This window comes from Pieris napi, chromosome 13 (genome assembly GCF_905475465.1).
Source record: "Pieris napi chromosome 13, ilPieNapi1.2, whole genome shotgun sequence".
NCBI classification, from domain to species: Eukaryota; Metazoa; Arthropoda; class Insecta; order Lepidoptera; family Pieridae; genus Pieris; species Pieris napi.
The window spans coordinates 6,059,265-6,082,254 of record NC_062246.1 but is presented as its reverse complement, the minus strand read 5'-3'; the positions used below and the strand labels follow the sequence as shown (position 1 = coordinate 6,082,254).

The following is a 22,990-nucleotide window of genomic DNA, read 5'->3' as shown; positions in this document are numbered from 1 at the left end:
ACATACAAAAAACTTAACATTTGATTTAAATCGTTATCATTTAAATAATTACTGAACGATCATTAAAACTTTTTCAAAAATTATTTGCATTATTGAACGATCATATCTTAGAGAATTAAGTCTAAACTCTAAACAGAAAACTCTAAAGTCTAAACTCCAGTTTCCAAAGTCCAGTCTCCAAAGTCCAAAGCATTTAGGTATATAAATTATAAAGTATAAACAGTAAGTATATAAACGGACACAGGATATATCATATAGCTACCATCAACCAAATCTTATCTGTGGACAGTGGAACAAAATTAGGCAGGGCAGGCATACAGAATTTTTTAAATGACTATTTATTTTCAATAGTCAGAAACCAGAAATTTTAGTTTAGCTTTAGCATAAAAATTTAGCAATATAGAAGTTAGAACTTAGAACATTAGTTCACATATAAAGATTAAAGTTCATAACCGCTACATATATTGTATCGAATGACAAGTTATGACTTTTACGCAGTAGGTAGCAAATCTGTACATAAATGGAAATATATGTAATATGTATGTATTATCTGGTAATTGGAATTAAAATTTAGTCAGCACTACAGCACCAGCCTCTGCTCTGTAGTTCTTAGTATAGTCTTATATAGATTACTTAATATAAATAATTTGTTTTATGTGATATAACCTACATTTCAGAGTTCAGACAATCAGGTTTTAAAAATAGTGTTAACAAAACGTTAAATAAATAAAAGGTACATTGGTATCTCTCTTTGTTTGAAATAAAGTAAAATGAATGACTTGCCAGAAGCTAGTGATAGCAATGGAACGACTGAACTTGAAACTTTGGAATATCTTCGTGGTGTAAAATCATCAACATGTCTGCTCTTGACTCCAAGTCCAACAACTTTGGATTTTAAGCATCCACTCTCAGAAGAAATGGGTGACAATGCTTTTTTAGCATTGAATGATGACACCAAGAGCATCAACATTGGAAACTCTGGTATATAAGTACTTATGTTAAAAGCAATTACAATTAACAATAACAACATTTTTATATTATTCTTTATAATATATCATAATAGATCCTTTTCTTCTGTGCAGTATCAAAAAAAATTCAGTGATATTTCCTCAATGTAGCACTATTATTTATTTAATTTTAATGATAGTAACTTTAAGATGTTTTTGAATAAATAATAATAAAGACGTAATTTCAGAGGCAAGCGCTGGTGATTCTAGTTCATCAGGAGATTCTAACTCTGTTGCTCAAGACCCTGTCAGTGCACAGCTTATTAACAATATAAGCATGCTGGATTACCAGACTCTTAGCAAAAATGGAGATATCATTTTAGGACAGGTATTAGTTTAAAACTTTCTTGGCAGCTCTTTCGAGCCCATTTTAGTTTAGGTTTCTGTGGTCCAGTAATCTAAGAATGTTTCTCTATAGAGACCAATACAGATAATATTCGATAATTTTTTTGCCATCTTAAAAATCCATCCAATGTATTTATACTAATTGGTATATTAGCAAGTCCAATGGACTTTAGACTGTTTATTAAGGTGCCAATTAAACTCAATCAAAACTGTATTGGTTCTAGGACAATGTTTGAAATATTTCTATATCATGCCTTACTAAAAATTTCAGAAATATTCTATTAGATATATATTTTATAAATTTAAGAGACGCGAGCCTTTATTAATTTTGATTATCTATAAGGCTATCATACAAATTTGATATTGAGCTTTAGCATGATGTTATTTCAAGTTAACCACATTAACTTTGCAGATATTGAGAATAGCTTTTCATTATTATCCAATTATTAATAGTTAACTTTTAAGGAAACAAAACTTTGAGTAAAACTATGGTATCAATTTTTCAGCCGGAAAGTAAACTTAATGGAAGTTTAAGTGTCAACAATAGAAAACTACCCAATTTTGTGAATTGGAACTGGCCTCTAATAAGAAACATTATTTTATGGATTGTACTCTCGGCTCTAATTGCATGCTTGGCAGCTATTGTAACTATGGTTGTAACTATACCAAAAACCTGTAATCCTAATCTCCCCTGGCATCAAGGTAAGGTATTCTATGAAGTTTTTCCTGCAAGTTTTAAGGATTCAAATAATGATGGTTTTGGTGATTTAAAGGGTTTGATAAAAAAATTAGATTATATTAAAGAGTTAGGAGGTTCTACTATTCGCTTAAATTATATATTTGAATCTCAAGACTATCCTGTACACTTTTATAATACAACAAATACCCTAAAAATTGATAGGAGTTTAGGCGTTTTGAAAGATTTTCAAGACCTAGTATCGGCAGTTCATAAACTTAATATGCATATAATACTTGATATACCAGTGTCTAGTCTAATTGTAATTGAACCTTTCCCAATTTCAAATCGATCTGTCCTGGCACATAATGAGACTACTTCAGACCTCGATATTACTACCAAGAGTATTCTTTTTTGGGCTTGTGAGCAGAATGTCGATGGATTATATCTGAAAAACTTAGAAATGTTTACTGCGGATGACAACTTTGGAAAATCATTGCAAATTTGGAAAGAACTCATTGGTAGTGACAAAATTTTTATGGCGAGTGAAGCTGCACTCTTGAAAGCCAAGGGATCGAGCCTTACAGTATTGCTTAACAGAATAGATTTGATTGATATTCATATAGACTTGAACAATGGTGTAAAGAGATTAAAAGATAGGATTGAATCTGTAACATCTGGAATCCTTTGGGAAAAACCTCACTATCCATGGGTTCATTGGAATATAGGTAACATCAACAGTCAAAGGATTTCATCAAAAACAACCAATAATACTCTTGCTTCAATAGCTTTAGAGATGGCCTTGCCTGGAGCGGTAGGAATATTCTACGGCGATGAAATAGGTTTGGGGAGTCTAGAAAGATATGGTATAGAAAGTGATTTCCATGAACATGAACATGTACATAATCTTGCTACTATGTCTTTTCCTGAAAATGACAAAACTGAAACCGGCGCAATATTACCGTGGAATCATGAATCTATCAAAAAACCAATGTACGAATATTTAAACACTATAAAACACTTAATTCAAGTGAGATTGGATACTCCAACAATATATTTACGGGGGATATATAAAGAGGGTAATGTTTTGAAAAATATAGATGTGCGTAAAACTGTGGACAATCTTGTGGTCATTGAGCGCTGGTTTCCTCGAAGAAATACGTGTGTATTTGTTGGTAATTTTGGTAATCAGGCGATAACAACTGATTTATCATCTATGTTTTATGGTGGTGTTGTTGTGGGTGCGACAAATTCGTCTCTTGTCGGAACAAGTTTATACTTTGATAAGGTTACGTTTTCTCCGAATTCGGCTCTTATTATAAAATTAGAAAAATAATGAAAATTATGTAAGCTAAGCATATGCTGGCACATTTTAAAAAGTATTATTTCTGTTGACGTTAACTCAATAGTTTTAAATTTATCATACCAAATATTTAAAAGCTCAAATCTAGTCTTTTCGTTCCTACATTTTTTTTTAGGATAAACAAAACTTCAATATTCTGTTTGCCTGGCACACATAGTTTAGTAACAGTATTTTCTTTTTTAATTGTATTCTTGTTTTCTATCTCCATATAAGTGGATATATATAATTAAGGCTAAAATATAGTTTTTTACCATTAGTGGAAATTAAATGCTCTCTATTTTATGTTACTTACTGATATGGCTAGTTAAGTTTGTCAAAAAGTGTGATTTTTTGTGTGATATTATTATTGAATAATAATGGCCAAAGTGAACGTAAAACTCTTACTATTTATGGGAAAAGGAATGCAAGAAAAATAAACAGTGTTTCTCAATTATTTACTATACATTTGTACATAATGAAATGTTTAATGTACTTACGAATTATTTATCAACAATGTTCTATGTACATTTTGTTGTGAAATAAATAATTGTTACATTCTATAACTAGGACTTAGCAATGACTTTAAATTTACATGTTCTTTAAATATTTCAGATAAATATTAGTGAGTATTTTGCCTTTATAAAATTCACTATTTTATAGAGAATTTTCGAAATCATACAATATCTTAATAAAGTATTTGTATTCTTAATTTAGTTTTATTGTACATGATACCCGATAATCATACATGTGATTGTGCGTTGGATATAATTTTAGTAATACGCATTTCTAAGACTAAATCTTTAAACATATCAATATAAACAGAATTAAAAAAGTTTTTATAAAAATATAATCACATGTTATATTTGTTATAAATTATCTTAGTTTCAAATATCAACGAAATAAATAAACATGAATTAAAAGCATTTTGCGCTTCGAAGGGACATAGTCATTTTACTTAATTTATCTACTTAATGCATACTTATTTTAAACATTGGGTGTCGTTACTCAAATGGAAGGCCAACCACTAATTTATATTTTCTAACGTATTTCGAGTAATAAAAAAGTCTTGGCATTAATGTAGAACTATGTATTTAAATAAGCATTCCATTTAAGTATAACAACAAAATCTAACTAAAGCGGTAGTGGGAATGTATGGCTTTTCAGTCTTTATTTGAATAAAAATGTAATTAATGGGAAATGTTAATAGCACTGGAAGGATTCACAAAAAGAAAGGTGACTTGTGCGGAAAATTGTCATGAGCTGGGTTGAGTTCTCTTTGTCTTAATGACACTCGGATGCATCACATACGTATTAGACATAGCTCTTGGAGTGTGACTTTCTGCTCCGGGCAATGCTGGAAGTTTATCTGTTGGATTGCGTACTAATACTCTCTTTTGAGAACCTGTGCTTACTTTCCTGTTACTTAAATCAGATTTATTCTTATCTAAATTATCGGTGGTTACTGGATCCGACTTCGTACTTTTTCGATCACTTTCACAATCACTGACTGGCTTTATTTTTGGGGCGCCAAAGGCTTTAGTTTGTTTTAATAGTGAACGGTCGTTGCACAAAGCGGCTATGAGTGGCAAGTCTAAGTTCTTGCTTTTTTCTCTAAGCGTTTTGATGTCTAAATCGCATTTAGTTGCATCGATTTTCTTTCTTAAAATATTGTCGCTTGTACTACAATGAGGAAGCTTTGTTTCTTTCAAATGAGTTGGGAGCTTTTTCTTGTGTTCATAGGGAGGGGGTGGCGGAGGCGGCATTCTTCTCAATTTTAAAGGCGGTGGGTCTTTTATAATTATCATGTTTTCGTGCGATTTAGTTCGATTAAAGTTCGGAACCTCCGCGATACGGGTCGGTAATGGTGGTCTATCTAGATTAATCGAATGGCTACTTGTAGAATTTCGACTAGTCATTGAGTACCAACTGGTACGCGTTCCGGGAATTTGAACATAGGAATCAGACAAGTTTTGGATCGAGCCATACGTCGAAGAGCACGATAACGATGTGGAGAGAAATGGTGTACTTCTATAGTGTAACCCATTTTTGTGCATGTTTGATATTCGAGATTCAGTTAACTTGTGGTCGAGGTAGTTCTGTTGGGACACGGATGGGTCTTGAAGAGGATAGTACACATAGTCCACGTCGCTGTAAAGTTGTTGGTGAAACATAGGGTTATGTGGTGGAGGTGGGGGCGGTAGCCTCGCTACGGGAGGCGGAGGGGGCAGTCTCGTGTGACGGGGCGGCGGAGGTGGCGGCGGTAATTTCATCATCGCTACTAGGACATTAGGACTGACACCCGGAGGAACTTCTCTTGAAGGCGATAAATTCGTTAGACCCTGAGCTAATTTTGAACGTTCAGCTCTACGACTTGAAGCTTGGTGACGCTTGGACTTTTGAAATCGGTGTTCCAGAACCATTGGGCTCGCAAATGTTCGCTCACCCGAAGTGTTGACTTCTCCGGCTTCCGCTGTGAGAATAGTGATCATAGGTTTAGATGTAACCACTCTCGCTTCTACTTCCTCTTTATCTGCTTGTTTTGAAAAGGTACTAGAATTACTTGAACCTGGATATGCAGGTGGAGGTTTTGTGGGCGTGGAGGTAGATGACGATAAAGTTTTATGATTATATTCGTACGGTGGAGGAGGTTTGTCTGGATACTTTGGGAAAATAGATGCATTGCCATCTATATCTAAAATGTTTGGCAAAGACAAATGAAACCCTTTTCTGCTGTCTAATCGAGTTGGTGGTGTCGGAGGTCGGTCGAAAAATGAATTGTTTATGTAGCTGCTGTTAAGCGTTGCCGTTTGTGCTGAATCTATGTTTTGATGATAGCCTTCGCCATTAAACGGCAATGGTATCCTTACGTAATCTGAAACTGAATCAAATGTGTCACTTACGGATTGTGTTTTGGGATAAATGCCACGACCGACTATTAGATCACTTAGTTCACTTGCACTTAATATATTGTGTTTATTATCAGTCGGATCACTTCCGTCGCCATGAAAAGATGTAACGCTAACGTTAGAGTTTGTGCGCTCGCGAAACACGTTTTCTTTATTATCACTTGCGGTTTCATCACAGAATTGATTAATTCCATCAATGCAATCCGAACTAGGCTGAGATGTTGGATTCCTATGTATATTTGTTCGTTCCGACTTATGTTTTAATATAGAAGACACGCTGTCGAAGTCTGCTAAATCATTTTCTTTGCATGATTTATATCTATCGTATGATGAACCGCTGTAATCAGTTCGACTGCCTTGCGATATGGAATAAGTTTTTGAACGTGCAGTGAGTTCTGAACTTCCCATAGTATAAACACCGCTAGTTTCACTTGACGCCGCTACTGTTGCTGCTTGTCCTAGACCGTCATACAAGGCGGATGCTGTATCTTGAGTGTATTCAATGTCAATTCCTACTGTACTGTTATCACTTAACATGGAATTTTGGGTTGTATGACTATATCCTAACTCCAAACTGCTTCCGTTAGATGCTCTGCTAAGGGGGCTTAATCCGGCTCTCGCCATAATGACTGTACTGCAAGATGAGGAACATTGTGAACCGGTACATTTCATATTACTCGATGGGCTGTCTGCTAGAGATTCATTTGTTTGATCACCGTCCTCAAACTGACGGCTCGTTTCTGGTACGGGTTCAAAAGATGTATCGTTTTTTATTTTATCTGTATCTTCTTTACTTTTCTTACGAACTTTGGGTTTTTGCATTTGCAATGATGAAACTTTATATGAATTTGAACTGTCTAATAGATGAGCAAATGCTAAACTTTCAGTTGATGGAGCAGGGGGCGTATCTATCATTATTTCCAACTCATCTTCTGATTGTACTCTGTCACTCACAATTCCTGATGTAGTATTGGAGCTTGTGGACGATATAAGAGATATTCTTTGTTCACTTTTATTTTTATTGTAGTTTAAACTAAAAGATTTAGAGTAAGCGAAACAATTCTTGCGTTCATCTTCTTCTCGGATTAAAATTTCATTTAGTTTTGATGATAGTTTCATTGAAAACTGATGGGTTTCTTTACATAAAGCGAATAAATATTTACATTTCTCTTCACTCGATGAGTATAATGTGATTTTGCCTTCCTCAGTTCTGATTTCAAATTTCTTTCGATCAAAACTCAACTTGCCAATGGAACTCCAAATAAAATTTGATGTGGAGCCTTTGTCGGGTAATATTTTTATCCCTTTTGCCGTGACTAGTAACCAAACAGTACCTGGTTCAAGTTCTGTCTTTGATTGCTTTAGTCGATATCTATGAGAATTAATGGTATCAGGTAGGAGGCACACTTCACGAATAAATCTGGTTTCTGCATCGGTTTTTGTAAGACCCCGATGTTCCCGGTGACAAGCTCTTGCAGCGGCCGATACCCAATCACCGGTTAAAGATGTTGGGGCGTAATCTTCAATTTTAAAGTACTCCCGATTGTCATAGGATTCTTCATCACCACAATCGGCTTGTAATGCTAGTCCTATTAAGAGTAAAAGTATTTCTACTGGTAAAGCATCCCTTGAGCGTATGTTGTGAAGTAGTTGGAGATAATACAAATGGCGTCCGACGTCATCGTGTAAAAGTAGTGGACTTTCCACGTGGAATTGTACGACTAGGTGAAGTTCCAGCAATGGTTTTCCATTGGCGTCTAAACCCTGAAAAGGTAAAAACAAAAGAATTAGAAATTGCTTAAACAAATTAATTATGCCTTTTGGTGTTTTGAATGGTTTGATCATAAAGTAGATAATAAAGAATGCATGCATGGATTACTTACATGAGTATGAGAAGATCTCCAGCTCTTTGGTGCGTATTTAGATAGTTTGCTTTCCAAATCAACAAATAAGTACTCCCCGTCTGAAAATAAAAATACCATTATAGACTGAAAGATAATACGCGTGACATATAGTATATACCAGCGACATTACAGAATAGTGTATCATCATATAAATAGTGAGTAATTATGCTATGTTAAGTGCTATGATTAACGTACCAACAAATATAGCAATGTTTATTACTCAACAAGGCATACTTGGATATTCATAACATGGAGACATAACGTGAATAATAATGTGATGTTTGCTTAAGCCTTATAAGAAAGTAAATGCGGTGGGGCGAAGTTTAAATTCCAACATAATTCGATAGTAAAAGTCTATAAATTAGGGAAATATATTAATGCATCATAATTTAATTTAAACCGGATTTAATTGTTATTAATGGGTTACGGTTTAATGAAATTATATAACTAGGTACGTTTTACCTGCTTTAAAAAATATTGACTTGTAATTAAACAATGATAACTAAGCCAGCAGTATTGGCCTAATGGCTTAAGCGTGCCACCTTCATCTCAGAGGTCGTGCGTTCGAATCACGTCTGTGAAAATTTTATGTATATGCGCAATTACCACTTGCTCCTACGGTGAAGGCAAACAGCGCGAGGAACCCGTCAAATCCATACTCAAAAATCGATATGTGTCAGACACAAAAGACTGATCACCTACTTGTCCATAAAATGAAAATGATCGAAAGAATGGATGCAATCTGAGACCATATAGCTGTAGCGCCACTGGTTTTAATTTTCTTTAAGATAGAAGAAGACTTACTTTGTAAAATCGCCAATCCGAACAGCTCTGTATCGTTCATGCCTTGCAGCTGTGGGTGGGTATTCGCTAAAGATTTTAGATCTTTGACTTTCGCCTTGGCTTCTACCACGAAGTGTATAGGCTGCGGCTGGCCCGGCAGCCGAAGAGACAGGAGCCGTGCGCCTGCGCCGAGCGCGCGGCTCTCCCCGCCCAACGGCCCGCGAACCGAACATAGAGCACGCATGTCGCATCTCGATACTCCTATTACACTCTCTGAAACAATGTCAGCATATATTGCATCAATACATACGAAATATAATGTAAATAGGCAACTCATTTCTGCATTCTTTTAATAAGGGAGAATCATGTTTTTAAATTTGTCAAACAATTTCAGTCAGATTCTGGTAAAAATTCCCGTAAAATTAAGAGTTCCGTTCAATTAATATCAAGTTTTTATAATGAGACATCATACAAATGTCTACTAAAAAGATTAAGATATTAGAGATACCGAGTAAAATTTTCAAGCACCTATAATAACATCCTACCTAGAATAAATTCTACGAAAAGTAGGTAGGTTCGTAAAATATGTGTATAAGATTATTTTCCTGCTTCCTACGCATCTATTTCCAAGAATTTCTAGATGAACTTTTATTCAACAGAATATCCATGTGTTACGAATGTCCGGATCTTGTAACATCTGTGCATTCCATTGCATACTTTTTTTGTAGAACCATCTTTTTGCTACCTGCAGCTTTTGGTGTTCGCATTGTTTCCTATATTTTAAAATGTATACATTGAATCTAATCTATGCGATTTGGAATTGAAATAAAATACCTACTTTATTTATTCCAAAACTAACGGATCTGGTTTTTTTAATATGGTAAATTTATTTAAAACTTGATTTGCAACGTATTCCAAGTAAGGAGATTATTTTGTTTACATTCTTTATCTTTTACTACGGTCTATATATACGTAATACTATGCCATTGATAAATTCACAATAAAAGATATATTTAAATGATAATTTTCCCGTCATATGGAAAATAATGTGCTAGCTACAGATATTAGATTACACAACATTCTTAAGGTTATGTGCAAAGTTCTAAGAAAGCCTTCTATAATTTAGATGGAATCTAGAAACGAATCGAGCAAAGGCAAAACTACAAACGTTGCGCTATCGTGAACCTGTATACTTATGTATTATAAAACGTTTCTTGGAATGTAGCACCACGAGATCGGTTCGAAAAAACTAGACGCGAATAAATTTCATCGCATCCGGTACCTCTGCGGCTCCTCAGCACTTGATAGCCATAAGAACATGTTTTTTGTTTTAGTAAATGCGCGATAGTTTGTGATGGCGCGGGAGACCGGTTGTGAGGTGAGGGGTGCGGGGCCGGAGGCGCTACGTAAGCGCGGTAGCAGCGGACGGCGACGCGAGGAATGCGGGCGACCTTCAGATGCCGAGCGCCCCTCCCCCGCGCCGGCCGCATCTTGCGTCCTCGCATACCTCCGGACGACGTTGCCTCTACTTTTCGACATCTCGCCACCACTTTTGACACTCGCACTTTGTTATGATATAATGGACGGAATTTTAAGGATTGTCGTACGTGCTTTGCTTACGTGTACTACATAGTATGTTTATGCAATGCAAACTATGGGCTAACAACGTTGAAGAGGTAGGTATACTGCTCAGTCTCTTCGATTGGCTTATTTTCCTGTCTACCTGTGTACATATATTTTTATTTATAAAGATTCCAAAATTAACTGATTCTTGCCTATTTTATTATGTTGACATAACATAGACTCATTGATGCCGAATGCATACCTGAGGTATACTTAAACAATAAAAACATTTACTCCTCTTCAATATCTAACTATAGTTAGGTATGCACTATTCCTATCTATGCAAGTTGTTAATTATTTTTTATGTGCCCTGCATTGTGGAGTAAAATATACGTAAAATGCAAGAGAATTTTATGTTTTACTTGATTCAAAATTCAAATTAAATATTTTCTATTTTCTAACAGACTCGTCTGTTGTTGCGCAGTTTCTATACGCCTAGTATTCATTTCGACGATATCACCTAGTTTTAAGTAGTTCCATCTATGTACCTAGTTCATCATTGCGATTCGTTGTCAATGTTAAATGACAATAAGATGACGAGGTCAAGGTACTATTTTTATCTATGGTATGTGTTCTTGCGTTTGTATAGTTATGTTAATTATAAACAAACTAACAAGAGATTGTTTTCTTGTTCGATGTTTAAAAAAAGATTTTATGTTCTTGCTATTTACGCCTAATAAACGTCATAAAGACCTACGTCAGTAAACACGACTTGCCTTATCACTTTCTTCATTATACGCACGGCTATAAATTTTTACAATTGTTCTGGCATCAAGGTATGGAGAACTATTGTTTCTATCTGATACGAAAACATGTTTTTCTACAGAAACCTTTTTTTTTAAAGAATCATGATTCATATTGAAGGTACGTGCATATTAATAAATGAAAGTCTAAAACCAGTTAATTTTCACTTAAATAAAACCTAATTATCTTGTAAACTCTTTTGCTTATCTTTCATCTTAATTAATATCAGTCTGAGAAAATCTTTCGAACGAAAGTCTCGGAGAATATATATTTTTAATATAAATTATTGTAACTAAATTAGTTTTTGTGTTCAGGGATTTGATGACACGATATTATAATATTAATGTATAGGCAGGTAGGCTTTTACATGTGTATTTCTTTTTTGTATTTGAAAAATGAATAGCGATATTTTGATAAAAAGTGGAACAAGTCTATATGTTCGTTGGGCTGTATGTTTACTTTGGATGACGATGATATAGAAAGGTTAGTGAATGCTGAAAAAAGAGTAAATGGAGCGTTGCATTCTTATCCTTTATGTGTAGCCAAGGAATTTCAAACGAGGCTCGACCGGCCGTTTTAGGGAAGTGCTTATCCCAACGTTAACATACGGGAGTGAGTATTGGCTGTGGCTGAGAAAGAATGAGAGTAGAATAAATGTCGTGGAAACGAGAGCGTTAAGTATGTGTGATGTAACATTGCGGGATAGGATAAGTAATAGTAAGATACGTGAGCAGTGTGGTTTGAGGACGTTACGAAAAGGATACGAAAGGGAATGCTTAGGTGGTTTGGCCATATTAACACTAGGATATATACAAGGCAACCGTGGATAGTGAAGTCGGGTTGGGCAGGCCTTATCGTACACACCTGGACCAAATCCAGGAGGTACAACAGAAGGGACAAGTTAAAAGTACCCATAACCGTGGAGGATGAAGCAAGAGAGGTATGTCAAGATAGCAAGTGGAGATCCGTGGTCTCAGCCTACCCTTTCGGGAAAAAGGCGTGATAATATAAATAAATTTATTTCGTTACGAGTATTTATGTAATGTGTTTATTATTGCAGTTTAGTTTCGCTTTGCCATCGTTCCATCACTTGACACAAGTCTCTGAACACAAGTTTTAATAGTTTTAGCATTTTTGAATGCATCGATTTTGAATACTTTTTTTTTATGGATTTTATTTGTGCCTACTGGGCTTGTTTTGAATACTTAAGTCAGTATTTTAGAACGTCAATCAAACATAAATTTTTGAATTGTCAAACAGTTTTTCTGTATGAAGTTTGACATATTTGACACCGCTCAAGGCACTCTTGGCTTCAGATATGAATTAAAGTTCAGACCTTATACTACTGCAATTGGTATCCTGTACCTCTCGGATAAAGATTAACTACATGAATTTTATTTGGACTAAGCCTTTGTGCATATTGAATATTGATCATGTAAAGACATATCTAGATATAATAGTAGGCTTTAAGCTCCAGTTTTAAACCTTTAAATGACGATAGCAAAACCTGGAACTCCGCTAACCTCTGCCTTTTTTCCACACGCGTCTGATGAATATTATTAGTAATTGCCCAGTCAGCTTTGAGCGAATCAGATTCTCAGGGACTGACGAGTATGTTAAACTAAGTATATGTTAACGTAAATTTGTAAACACCGTTAGATTGTAATCTATCTCGCGAGATTATAAACTGTCGAAAGATTGTAAACCTCAGCTTACTACTTACAATTTAACGTATTATTATTCGGTAGATTGTACTACACTAACTTAGTTATCATTCAAACTTCTTTGGTCAATTACAGATTAATTTTACTTTCCAACAATTTCATATAACTACCGAATAATAATACGTTAAACTGTAAGCAGTTCGTTGAGGTTCACAATCTTTCGACAGTTTATAATCTCGCGAGATAGATTACAATCTAACGGTGTTTACAATTTTACGGTGACATATAACCGTGCGTTTGATTAGGATACGCATGTCGCGTATCTGGACGCGTTGCATTAGAGATGCTTTTCTCCACTTATTCCCAAATGAAACGCTATCGTTTCGTTCATTTACATTTTTACCCTCAGACAAGAGTCTTATTATAGATAATTATATCCCTCATCCTTACCACCGTATCCTTACTATATCGAGGAACACGTGAAGATTATTTTTCATAGAACATTGTACTTATTATGACTAATTTAGTTAATAGCCCTTAAGTAACATTCTGTAGTGTAGTTATTGAAATATTTCAAACATTCGTAAAGATCAATTTTTAATCACCGAGTCAATTAACATTCTTCTGTTAACGATTAAAGAACGTACTTATACGTATTTCACTCGTCTATTTCCGGAATTGAATAATTATCATATAAAATGTTACAATGGTACCTACTAATTCTAATTAAAAAACCTGAAAACAATTATTTTCTTTCTACTATATATTATTAAGTATTATGCAGACAATTTTTGACAGGAATTAACTTCTCTTTATGGCTAAAAGCGTCTACACAAGGCCCTAAAATTATTGTCGATATCGGGACAATGGTGGGGGGATAAATCGGCTCGTAGTTCGAATCGGCAGTAGCATACACAAATTAGGGAACGATTTGCTTACACACGAGGTGATCTAGTGTGCTCCCCACCACTTCCCCAATATTGTCTATGATTTTAGCGCCGTGTGTAGACTCTTTAAAGTAATTATTAACAATGGGAAACCTCGTTTTTCTTGTGTCAGGCGAAAAAGTTGTTTAGAGGTGTTGTGTATCCTCTAATAGATATTGTAAAATTGGTCCACTCAGGTATGCTCCTCAACCACTTTTGCTTCTGATAACCTTTAAACGTGTTCGGGACTTTCGGTCTTACAGTGCAGATTCATTATTCCGATATAAAAACTTTTCGGACGGCATTTTAGATTAATTTAAGTCTAATTTGTGTATGGAATCCAACTAACCATCGTTATATGAAGAACATTTTGTTATATAATAGCATAGCGTTCGCCATTCTATCAAGATTGGATGTCAGGTAAAGGAATTATCCTTTTGTTACTATATTTTCAATGTTCTAATATTTACGATATATTATATATTAAGAGAAATAATGCCCCTTCGGTATAGAAATTGTGAAATTCTTATTTTCAATTATCACGAAAGTTTTACTATTCTTGACTTACTTTTAATAATTAACGACGGAAAAAAATAACTTGTTAATTATTATGTTTTTGTTTTCTAGTCAGTTGTGTCCGTATTGTTAGTGTGCCTTATAAATAAAACAATGTACAGTTCTCTAAGGTACTGGTATTCATAAAGGTTCATATTTAAATTTTGATTTACGATTGGACAGCAATAAAAATGGTTGACTGACACTCAATTTGATTGTAGTAAGTGGGTACGTATGGGGGATCAGCCCTGCGATTCTGTAACTCACTTTTCGAAAATAAAATGACTGCTTCACGACTGATTTCTGAGCGACCGCCGATGCGAAAACCGTTGTGTGAGTTCGAAAAGTGAGTTACAGAATCGCAGGGCTGAACTTCAAAAACGTTTCAGCGGACGACACAGTCTATAAGTAGTAATGAAGTGCTGTAACTCGTAAATAATTGGTAAAATATTGTTCTAATACTGCGTAGGTTTTTATGCGTGTTTACGCAAGAATCAGTGCCTAACTAGGTGGGTGAAGTCAATCGTTAGGTGTATTTACTCGCCGCGCTATCGAAGGAATGCGGTCGCAGTCGTTGGTAGCCTGTTTATGAGCTAATGAATCATATTTTTCTTTATCAATCACTGAACCAAAGTATCGCAACGGGGCAGAGTTTTAAAAACGCATTAAGTATTTATACTCATCTTTGTCAGAATAGTTAAAGGTATATAAATAATATTCAATAATATAGTCGGTTCTTTCATGAAATAACACAATATAAATTGTGATTGATTTTCAACAATATCAGGGAATAAAAGTAACGAAGTCTCTTGTGTGTTTTTAACTGATTAAGCATTGAGTCTTAGTAAGGTCTCTCGTATTATCTTCAACTAGTTGCTAGTTTAATTTGTTAACTCAATATTATATTATTATGTTTACATAAAGTGGTATTGTTTCAGTTCAACTATACTTGACATGTTTTTAATATGATTGATTTACAACGTTTTTTTTAATTATTGGTATTCATTAGTCCAGCTGTTATGTTTTCTTTAGAGTTTAGACCAACGAACCTGCTGAATAGTTCATACTCATCATCCCTGGTAGAATCAAAGTTTAAAGAAAGATGTAACTGACTAGTAATAATTAAGAAATCATAGTAATGTTACGTACGTTCTATGTGCAAACATAACTACGTATTTACTTTCGAAATTTCGTTGGTTTCAAGTCCAGGTCAAGTTGTGTATAGTAGTATCGTAGATTGATTCATTATTAAGTGGTAATTTGGTCTTATAAGATAGGTGAAATAGAAGTTCGGATAAAAGAAGAAGGGCGCGCGAGCGCAGGGTCAGCGGCCCCGGCGCAGGCTTGGAATGCGAGCTATGTGTATGAAATGAAAGTGGCCGCATCGTGAAAGCGCGCGCATCCACAGTAGACCTAGAAGAAGTCGACATCCACACTTACCATCAATAAACAAATCCAATGTTGTAAGTCGCTATGGCACTTAAAATGTGGTAACCGCATCCATAGACACTTCACTACACTTCGCGCGTTCTCACAACCGGTAACATAGGAGCGCAGTGGCAATGCGCATAATCTCTATAAGCGCGTAGAAGCGACTGAGTGAAGCGAAGCAGGCGCGTGGGTCGGCGAAGGCATGAAGGCACGCGCGGGGCGCGCCTTGGCTTCGGCTTGGTGGAATGCGGCAAGATAGTGGCGCGGAGACCGGCCGAGGCTCGCTGTAGGAGCCTCCGCACTTTATGATACCTCCACCACGCATCTGTAGATTAACCGCGCGGAATGCGCCCAAACTCTTGTAATAAATTTATTACTTTTAAATAATTATCACTAATGATCCCGGTTACTCAGCGTCTGATATTACGAAGATAAATACGAACTATTTAAAACTTTGAAAAACATATAATATAGTATATACTATATATATACTATAGTAGTAGTAGACTGTAGATGTTTTCTCGCGTAACGTTACGATATACGTGAACAATCAATTTATTTTGGACTACCTACTAGGATTTTTTTTAAATATGTCTTTTGTTGACAAATGCTTTACTTAAGTAAGTATATAAATTTACCGATAAATGATATTATGTATACTCTCACGGCGTGACTCCGATGATTAATCGCCGCGCTTATAAAACTTAGAAAACCTGAGTGAGCAAATTTTTTGGCTGGCAGAAATTGAAAAAAATTGTAACACATTTAACGACAGCCAATTTTGAGTTTCATCCTATTGACATGTATCAAATTCTTTGATGCGCTTTAATATTTTTGGGTAAATTAATGGTTAGTGGAATTATATTAATACATATAGGTATTATATTTTATATTTAAGAACTAATGCGATTCTAAGAAATACGTATTATGATATGCCGTACAGGTAAAGTGAAGTGAATATATTGGGAAGCGATTATATCCATAAAGTATAAAAGGTACTAAATCTCAATTACGTTTGATTATTTGTACCTTCAAGAACTGAATAGTTAATCACTGACTGTACAGTGTACATAATTACAAAGAATGGCTATGCTATATATAATTCAATATTTTAATTATGCAAGGCAACATGTAAACAATAATAATTCAGTTGTTCTACAACCCTTTGGATTGCATTTGTTTATTTGATATTTTGATTATGTGTAGTTATTTTATAGTAACAAGAACGTGATCAGCCTTCCTTGCCTGACAATCAATATATAGTAGTTTAAGACTCATTTCTTTTAATTTAAAAATTAACTGACTATTCATATCAATAAAACAAAAGTATACATTTTATTATTAAATCAAATTCCTAATTTGATGTCAAATTGTGATGTTTAACAACTGACATCTGTCACAGGCTTACTTAATTTCATAGATGAAGACGAGGACCAAAGAAAATAAAGGACTTGAAATTACTACAAAAACTTAAACATAGATAAAGAAAGGCTGCCGAGGATTAGCACTACTATACCACGGAAAGTTCTTTTTTTATATATTTACATACAGTATTCTTTTACATACCTTTAGATTTGTAAATAATTTTATTTTCATTTTTGAATTGTTGCGTAATATTTTCTTACCCGTAGAATAAAGAGTCGCATTATGTATATGAAGGAGTTTATGCAACGAAGACTTGTAATTTAAGCCAAAAACTGCGCCTAAAACATAATTATCTCTTTCATTAAAAGTAATTGCACCGTAGAAAGAAAGAGATCAACAGTTGATTGAAATAAGTTGATCATCAACTTATTTTTGCTGCTATAAACCATAAATATTGTATATGTTGACAAGGACTTCTCCATAGATTTCTTTCCTCTATGGGACCAGCTGCCTAGTGCCAATCTGATGTAAATAGTCTGCCAAATTTTAATTGACATATCTGAAATCACTGATAGGATTCTTTCAAATTGAAATTCAAATAGTGGATTTTTCAATTTGTAAAATGAAACTGGGAGCCTAGAGAGGAAAGTCGTCTTTATTTTGTTACCTTTGTAATTTAATTGTGGTTTGAAATACTTTGTTTAGTCTGAATTTCCTTGGGATTTTTAAGCAAATGAGTTTTTTGCCATATATACTCCTCAAATTTTTATGTGGTGTTTAATGTAAAGTTTTCCTGAAGAATATTATGTGTAAGAAAGTGATTACCAGTGGCAGAAAGAAAAATAAGTGTCTGTAAAAATGATTTTTTCAAAAGCAGTGTTTTCAGTAGTATGCATTCTTTTGTTATTGTCAATGTTTGTGGCTAGCATTTTGAACACAATAGCTACAGATCACAATTTTACTAATGAGAACAAAGACGAAGGTGAAAATTTTACAAAATATTTAGCAAAAAAATATGGTCCAATAAGTGATTCACCTAATAATCTTATTTGGTTCCTACAGGTGAGTCTTAAATATTTTTACATATGGATTTTATAATAAATATTAAGAGGAACAACAAGAATGCTTAATTTATTTATTTTGTATTATATATTAACTAAATTTTATCTATAATACTTATTACAGATATCTGACATACATATTAGTATATTTCGGGACCCCGGTAGAATATCTCAATTTCAGCAGTTTTGTGATAGTACTGTTAAAAAAATCAAACCATTCCTAGTTTTGGCAACTGGTGACCTAACTGATGCTAAAGCTAAAGATAATCTTGGAAGCTCACAAGTTAAGTCAGAATGGGTGTATTATTATAACATTATAAAGGAATCAGGAGTAACAGAACATACTACTTGGTTAGATATAAGAGGAAATCATGGTAAGTGCAATATATTCCTCTAAGTAATATTTTCTGATGTAAGAATTATTTTTGATAAACATTCATAGTTTTATTTTGTAGATTTTGATTGCCAGTTTATCAATTGATTTATTATCAACATGGTTATCTGTTGTGCAATTTTTCATCAACTTACATCAGCTTTGTAATTTGAATAATTATCACATTCCTGTAATAAATTTAGGAAAGAAAAGTACATATAAGTTTATTTTTAATTTAAATTAATGATAATTTCAGATAACTTTAATATTAGGACATTAAATTCTCAAGAAAACTATTTTCGAAATTATTCTGTACAAGGAATAAATAATCCAAAATCATATGTCCATTATATGAATGTTAATGGAGTCAGTACAGCTTTTATAGGAATTGATGCATGTCCTGAGCCTGGTTTAAGACGGCCATTTAACTTTATTGGCATACTAGATGCTCAAGAACAACAATATATACAAAAGTTAAAACAAGATGCCGAAAATAAGGCAGATCATATAGTTTGGTTTGGGCACTATCCTACTTCATGTTTATTATCTCTAGAACATGATCAGCAAAGGATAGATGTAAGACAGTTGATTGCCAGCGCAAGTGGTTCACAGGTTTATGTTTGTGGTCATTTACATTCCATGGGTGGATTAGTACCTAAAATGTATACAAAGCACAAAAAAGGCTATTTAGAGCTAGAGTTAGGGGATTGGAAAGATAACAGAATGTATCGTTTGGCGGCCATAGATCATGGAATGTTCTCTTTTGTTGACCAAAGACACAATACATGGCCAGTTATTCTTGTGACAAATCCTAAACATGCGAAATATGCTATACCTGGACGAGAACCATTGAGTTTGATACCTGACTCAACCCATATAAGGATTTTAGCGTTTAGTGATGTTCAAATCGAGAGTGTAAAGATATCTTTTGATAGATTAAGTTGGTTAAATTGTAAATCTAAGGAAAGACCACTTTATGTCTGTGATTGGCTTCCCCATTTGTTTGTAACAGGTATTCATAACTTGTATGTAAGAGCTGTTGATGAACTAGGAAAAGAGACAAATGTAACTCATCCGTTTACTCTAGATGGGACATCAGTGAATTTTGAAGTAATACCCAGAATTTTGCTAATGCTTGACGCAGGATCTGTGGTAGGTTTAAAGATAAAGATTAAAGAGGTAATATTTACGTAATAGATTTCTGCTAATAATAAATGTATAGTTTCAGGCGGTATTTGGAACACTATTGGTAATAAATGTCACACCGCTAAGCATTTTGAGATCACAAAAGAGCCCGCCAAAATACAGACGAAGATGTGGCCGTCAGATTTTACGGAAAGTCTGGCTTTTGAGCAAAGTCGATCGGATATTTTATCCGATTATACTATATGCATTGTATTTACCACTTGGCCCATGGGCGATAGGGGAACTTATTGATGGGTACATTGGCACCATTTTTGCATGGGGTATTGTTATAAAGGGCACATTTCTGCCTGAACCATTTACGTATATGTACGGAAGTGTGCAGTTAATGTTTGTGCAAATCCCATTGATATTTGTATTGGCATATTGTTTAGACTTACGTTTGACGAATCACAATGCCCAAGGAATAAAGCGAGTCATCCGGAATTTGCCCTTTATATTTCTACTGACAATACAACTACTGCTTGCGTACTTCTTTTGGTTGGAATATGGAACTCTATCATTTCTTACTAGTCCTCTGAGGACTTGGAGTGTTGGTTTAAGTACATTATTGTGGTACAAGACCTTAACATTGCCACCTGATTATTGCAGGTATGTAAAGTAACTTCTATAGCCACCTTAAAGTATTGCTGTCGATTTTTTATTAAGAGTAGAATTTAGAGGAAAGTTTGAACGCAATCTCGCCTGAACTAGAAAGTTAAGAAAGTAATTGATTGGAAAATTAGCTAAACACAAAAATGGAAACGCATCAAAGAATTTCGAAGATTTTTTTTGTTTAATTTCTATTTAATTGGTATCCATTTTTTTAACACCTTTGATAGTAAAATCATCTTGACGACTCATTGGTCTAGTGGTTAGTACCCCTGACTGCGAATCCATGGGTCCCGGGTTCGATCCCCGGCTGTGACAAACATCGATGTGATGAGCATTTCGCTCGAAATTCGCTGCTAAGTTGTGCTGTGTGTGTAGGTCTTGGGTGTTTAAATATGTATTTATATGTCTATCTATCTATAGTATGTATGTATATCCGTTGCCTAGTTTCCATAACACAAGCTTCACCAGCTTAGCATGGGACTAGGCCAATTGGTGTGAATTGTACAATCATAAAAAAAAAATAAGGTCGCGATAATTGTCTATGCTTCATGGTGTTTTAAAGTTCCAGTAGTCGTATATAATTTAAAAAAAAATATTTTGTTTTTAGACGCCTCCAAAAGCTGAACGAAACTCCGCCGTAGACACCGAAGGCTGTACATATTATCAAGGCTGTGTAAAATAGTCATGTATTTTTATTTACACCAAAGATATTATTTTTATGCACTTGAAACATTGTCCTATTATGTTTATGTCTAATATACCAAAACTAATATTTATGGAAACTTACAGTATTTCTAATATAGTCACCATACATTAGGAATGTATGAATATAATGGTATTTTTGTCATAGATTTTAATCATACATGCACAAACCGTCCGCGTTTCATATGTGTGTGTACGATTAACCGCCTCGCCTTATATTTCGCTGTTGCACATAATTACAATTACTGTTCGTTGTCTCTTACAAATATTATTATTTGACTATAGAATTATTTGACAAAAGCTAAAAAAAGTAATTTACTATGATTTAATTATCTGCCCATTACAATAATTGTTATAACAGTTATCAGTGCAATACGTAATTGTGCTAATACATAATGAGCATAATATAACTTATATTAAATTCTTATTTGTATATAATGCAATTGGAGAGATCGAAAAAGCGTTTTTCTTCCGAACATCCAGAGATAAACACATTTATTGTTTTTAAAAATGTATTTTTCGTCAACTCGGGGCTTCAATAAACTTTCGAGCAGAACTATGGCAAACAATAAATTTGTGTATTTTAAAATGGGCCTTTACTTTTTGTTGCGACGAATTTTACTCGCGACAATAATTACACCTCAACTTAAATTTAAAAAATATAGTAAATACTAATATGGTTGATGGTTCATACACATGGTTATTGGCCTTAAACTTATGTGCTTAATAAATAAAAATGCTTGTGCGGCAAATTCGCGCAGTCTGTTATTTTGCAATTAGTTTTCAAAGTTTTTCTTAATTGCCAAGTTTAAAATATTTAAATAACTCAAAACAGCTATCGAACGAGCTGCTACGGAGACTGAAGTTTCCGTATCGGAATTATCATTAGCTAAACTCATTTAACATTTCGTTACAAAACTATTAAACAAATTTTACTTACGTTTGGAATAAGTATAATTTCTTCTTGAAGTCTGACACTATCACAATAATTATGTGTTTAAATGTAAAAGCTGCGTAAATGTGTATACTAATGATATTTTTTGTATAAAATATTGATGTAAATATCATTACGTAAATATAAATGTACTTATCTGTTGTCGTTTTACTTATTCATAAACATACACAGTTAAGTATAAAGAAGAAATAAAATAAATGTTTTAAAAGAGATTCTTTTGTCATAAAATTTATTAAACAACAAGTTATACGAAATAACACTACTGTGACCTGTATTTCGTTTTAAGTATTATAAACAGAAGATAACCTTAGTAATTATCCTTATTTCCATAACCATAAATCAGTATTCTATTAATATCACAGATTAACAATAAGATTAATATTTAATTACGTATTTAAAAAAGTTGAACATTAGCGTTCTACCACAAACAATTTTTTTCTTCGCAAATCGAACCGAGGTCCTCCGAATCCTACTTAAGTGTATAAAAAGCCATTGAGCTTGTAATACAAATAATTTTCACAAAAAATCCTCATAAACAATTTTAACAATCACGCATATAATTTATTTACTTAACAAATATTATCAATAACGGGCATTATGCTTTGATCTGGTAAAATCGATTTTTTTATATAACTAAAGGCTTTTTTCTACTATTCCTTATTAAAAACTACCACCGCATAATAGAAGTTTATGCAACGGCTGCAAATTGAGGATTATTAACAAACGTGAGTGTTCGTAATTCAGAAACGAGGTTTTAATACCTAGTCCTACTACTTAGTACTTACTTATGTCATACATTGGGATATTAAATAACAATGGAAACTCCTTGGA

General features: G+C 34.0%; 3 protein-coding genes across 4 annotated transcripts; 2 read left to right on the top strand and 1 right to left on the bottom strand.

Moving 5' to 3' along the window:
* Positions 1-684: 684 nt before the first annotated feature.
* LOC125055523 lies at positions 685-4,079 on the top strand. Its single transcript, XM_047657987.1, has 3 exons — positions 685-981; positions 1,196-1,335; positions 1,859-4,079. The coding sequence occupies exons 1-3, from the start codon at positions 771-773 to the stop codon at positions 3,362-3,364; spliced, it is 1,857 nt and encodes a 618-aa protein (XP_047513943.1). The 5' UTR covers positions 685-770; the 3' UTR covers positions 3,365-4,079.
* LOC125055520 (protein expanded) lies at positions 3,812-16,179 on the bottom strand. Its single transcript, XM_047657984.1, has 4 exons — positions 15,916-16,179; positions 8,985-9,236; positions 8,160-8,239; positions 3,812-8,040 (listed from the first exon to the last, which is right to left on the bottom strand). The coding sequence occupies exons 2-4, from the start codon at positions 9,205-9,207 to the stop codon at positions 4,624-4,626; spliced, it is 3,720 nt and encodes a 1,239-aa protein (XP_047513940.1). The 5' UTR covers positions 9,208-9,236; positions 15,916-16,179; the 3' UTR covers positions 3,812-4,623.
* A 1,524-nt stretch (positions 16,180-17,703) lies between these two features.
* Positions 17,704-21,621, top strand: LOC125055521 (transmembrane protein 62-like). 2 transcript variants are annotated; one of them, XM_047657986.1, is made up of 5 exons: positions 17,704-18,333; positions 18,457-18,706; positions 18,962-19,857; positions 19,928-20,145; positions 21,110-21,621. In XM_047657986.1, exons 1-5 carry the CDS (start codon positions 18,130-18,132, stop codon positions 21,141-21,143), a joined length of 1,602 nt encoding a protein of 533 aa, XP_047513942.1. In that variant the 5' UTR covers positions 17,704-18,129; the 3' UTR covers positions 21,144-21,621. The 2 variants fall into 2 exon arrangements, with proteins under 2 accessions (XP_047513942.1, XP_047513941.1); XM_047657985.1 differs by having other exon boundaries at positions 17,711-18,333; positions 19,928-20,499.
* Positions 21,622-22,990: the final 1,369 nt, after the last annotated feature.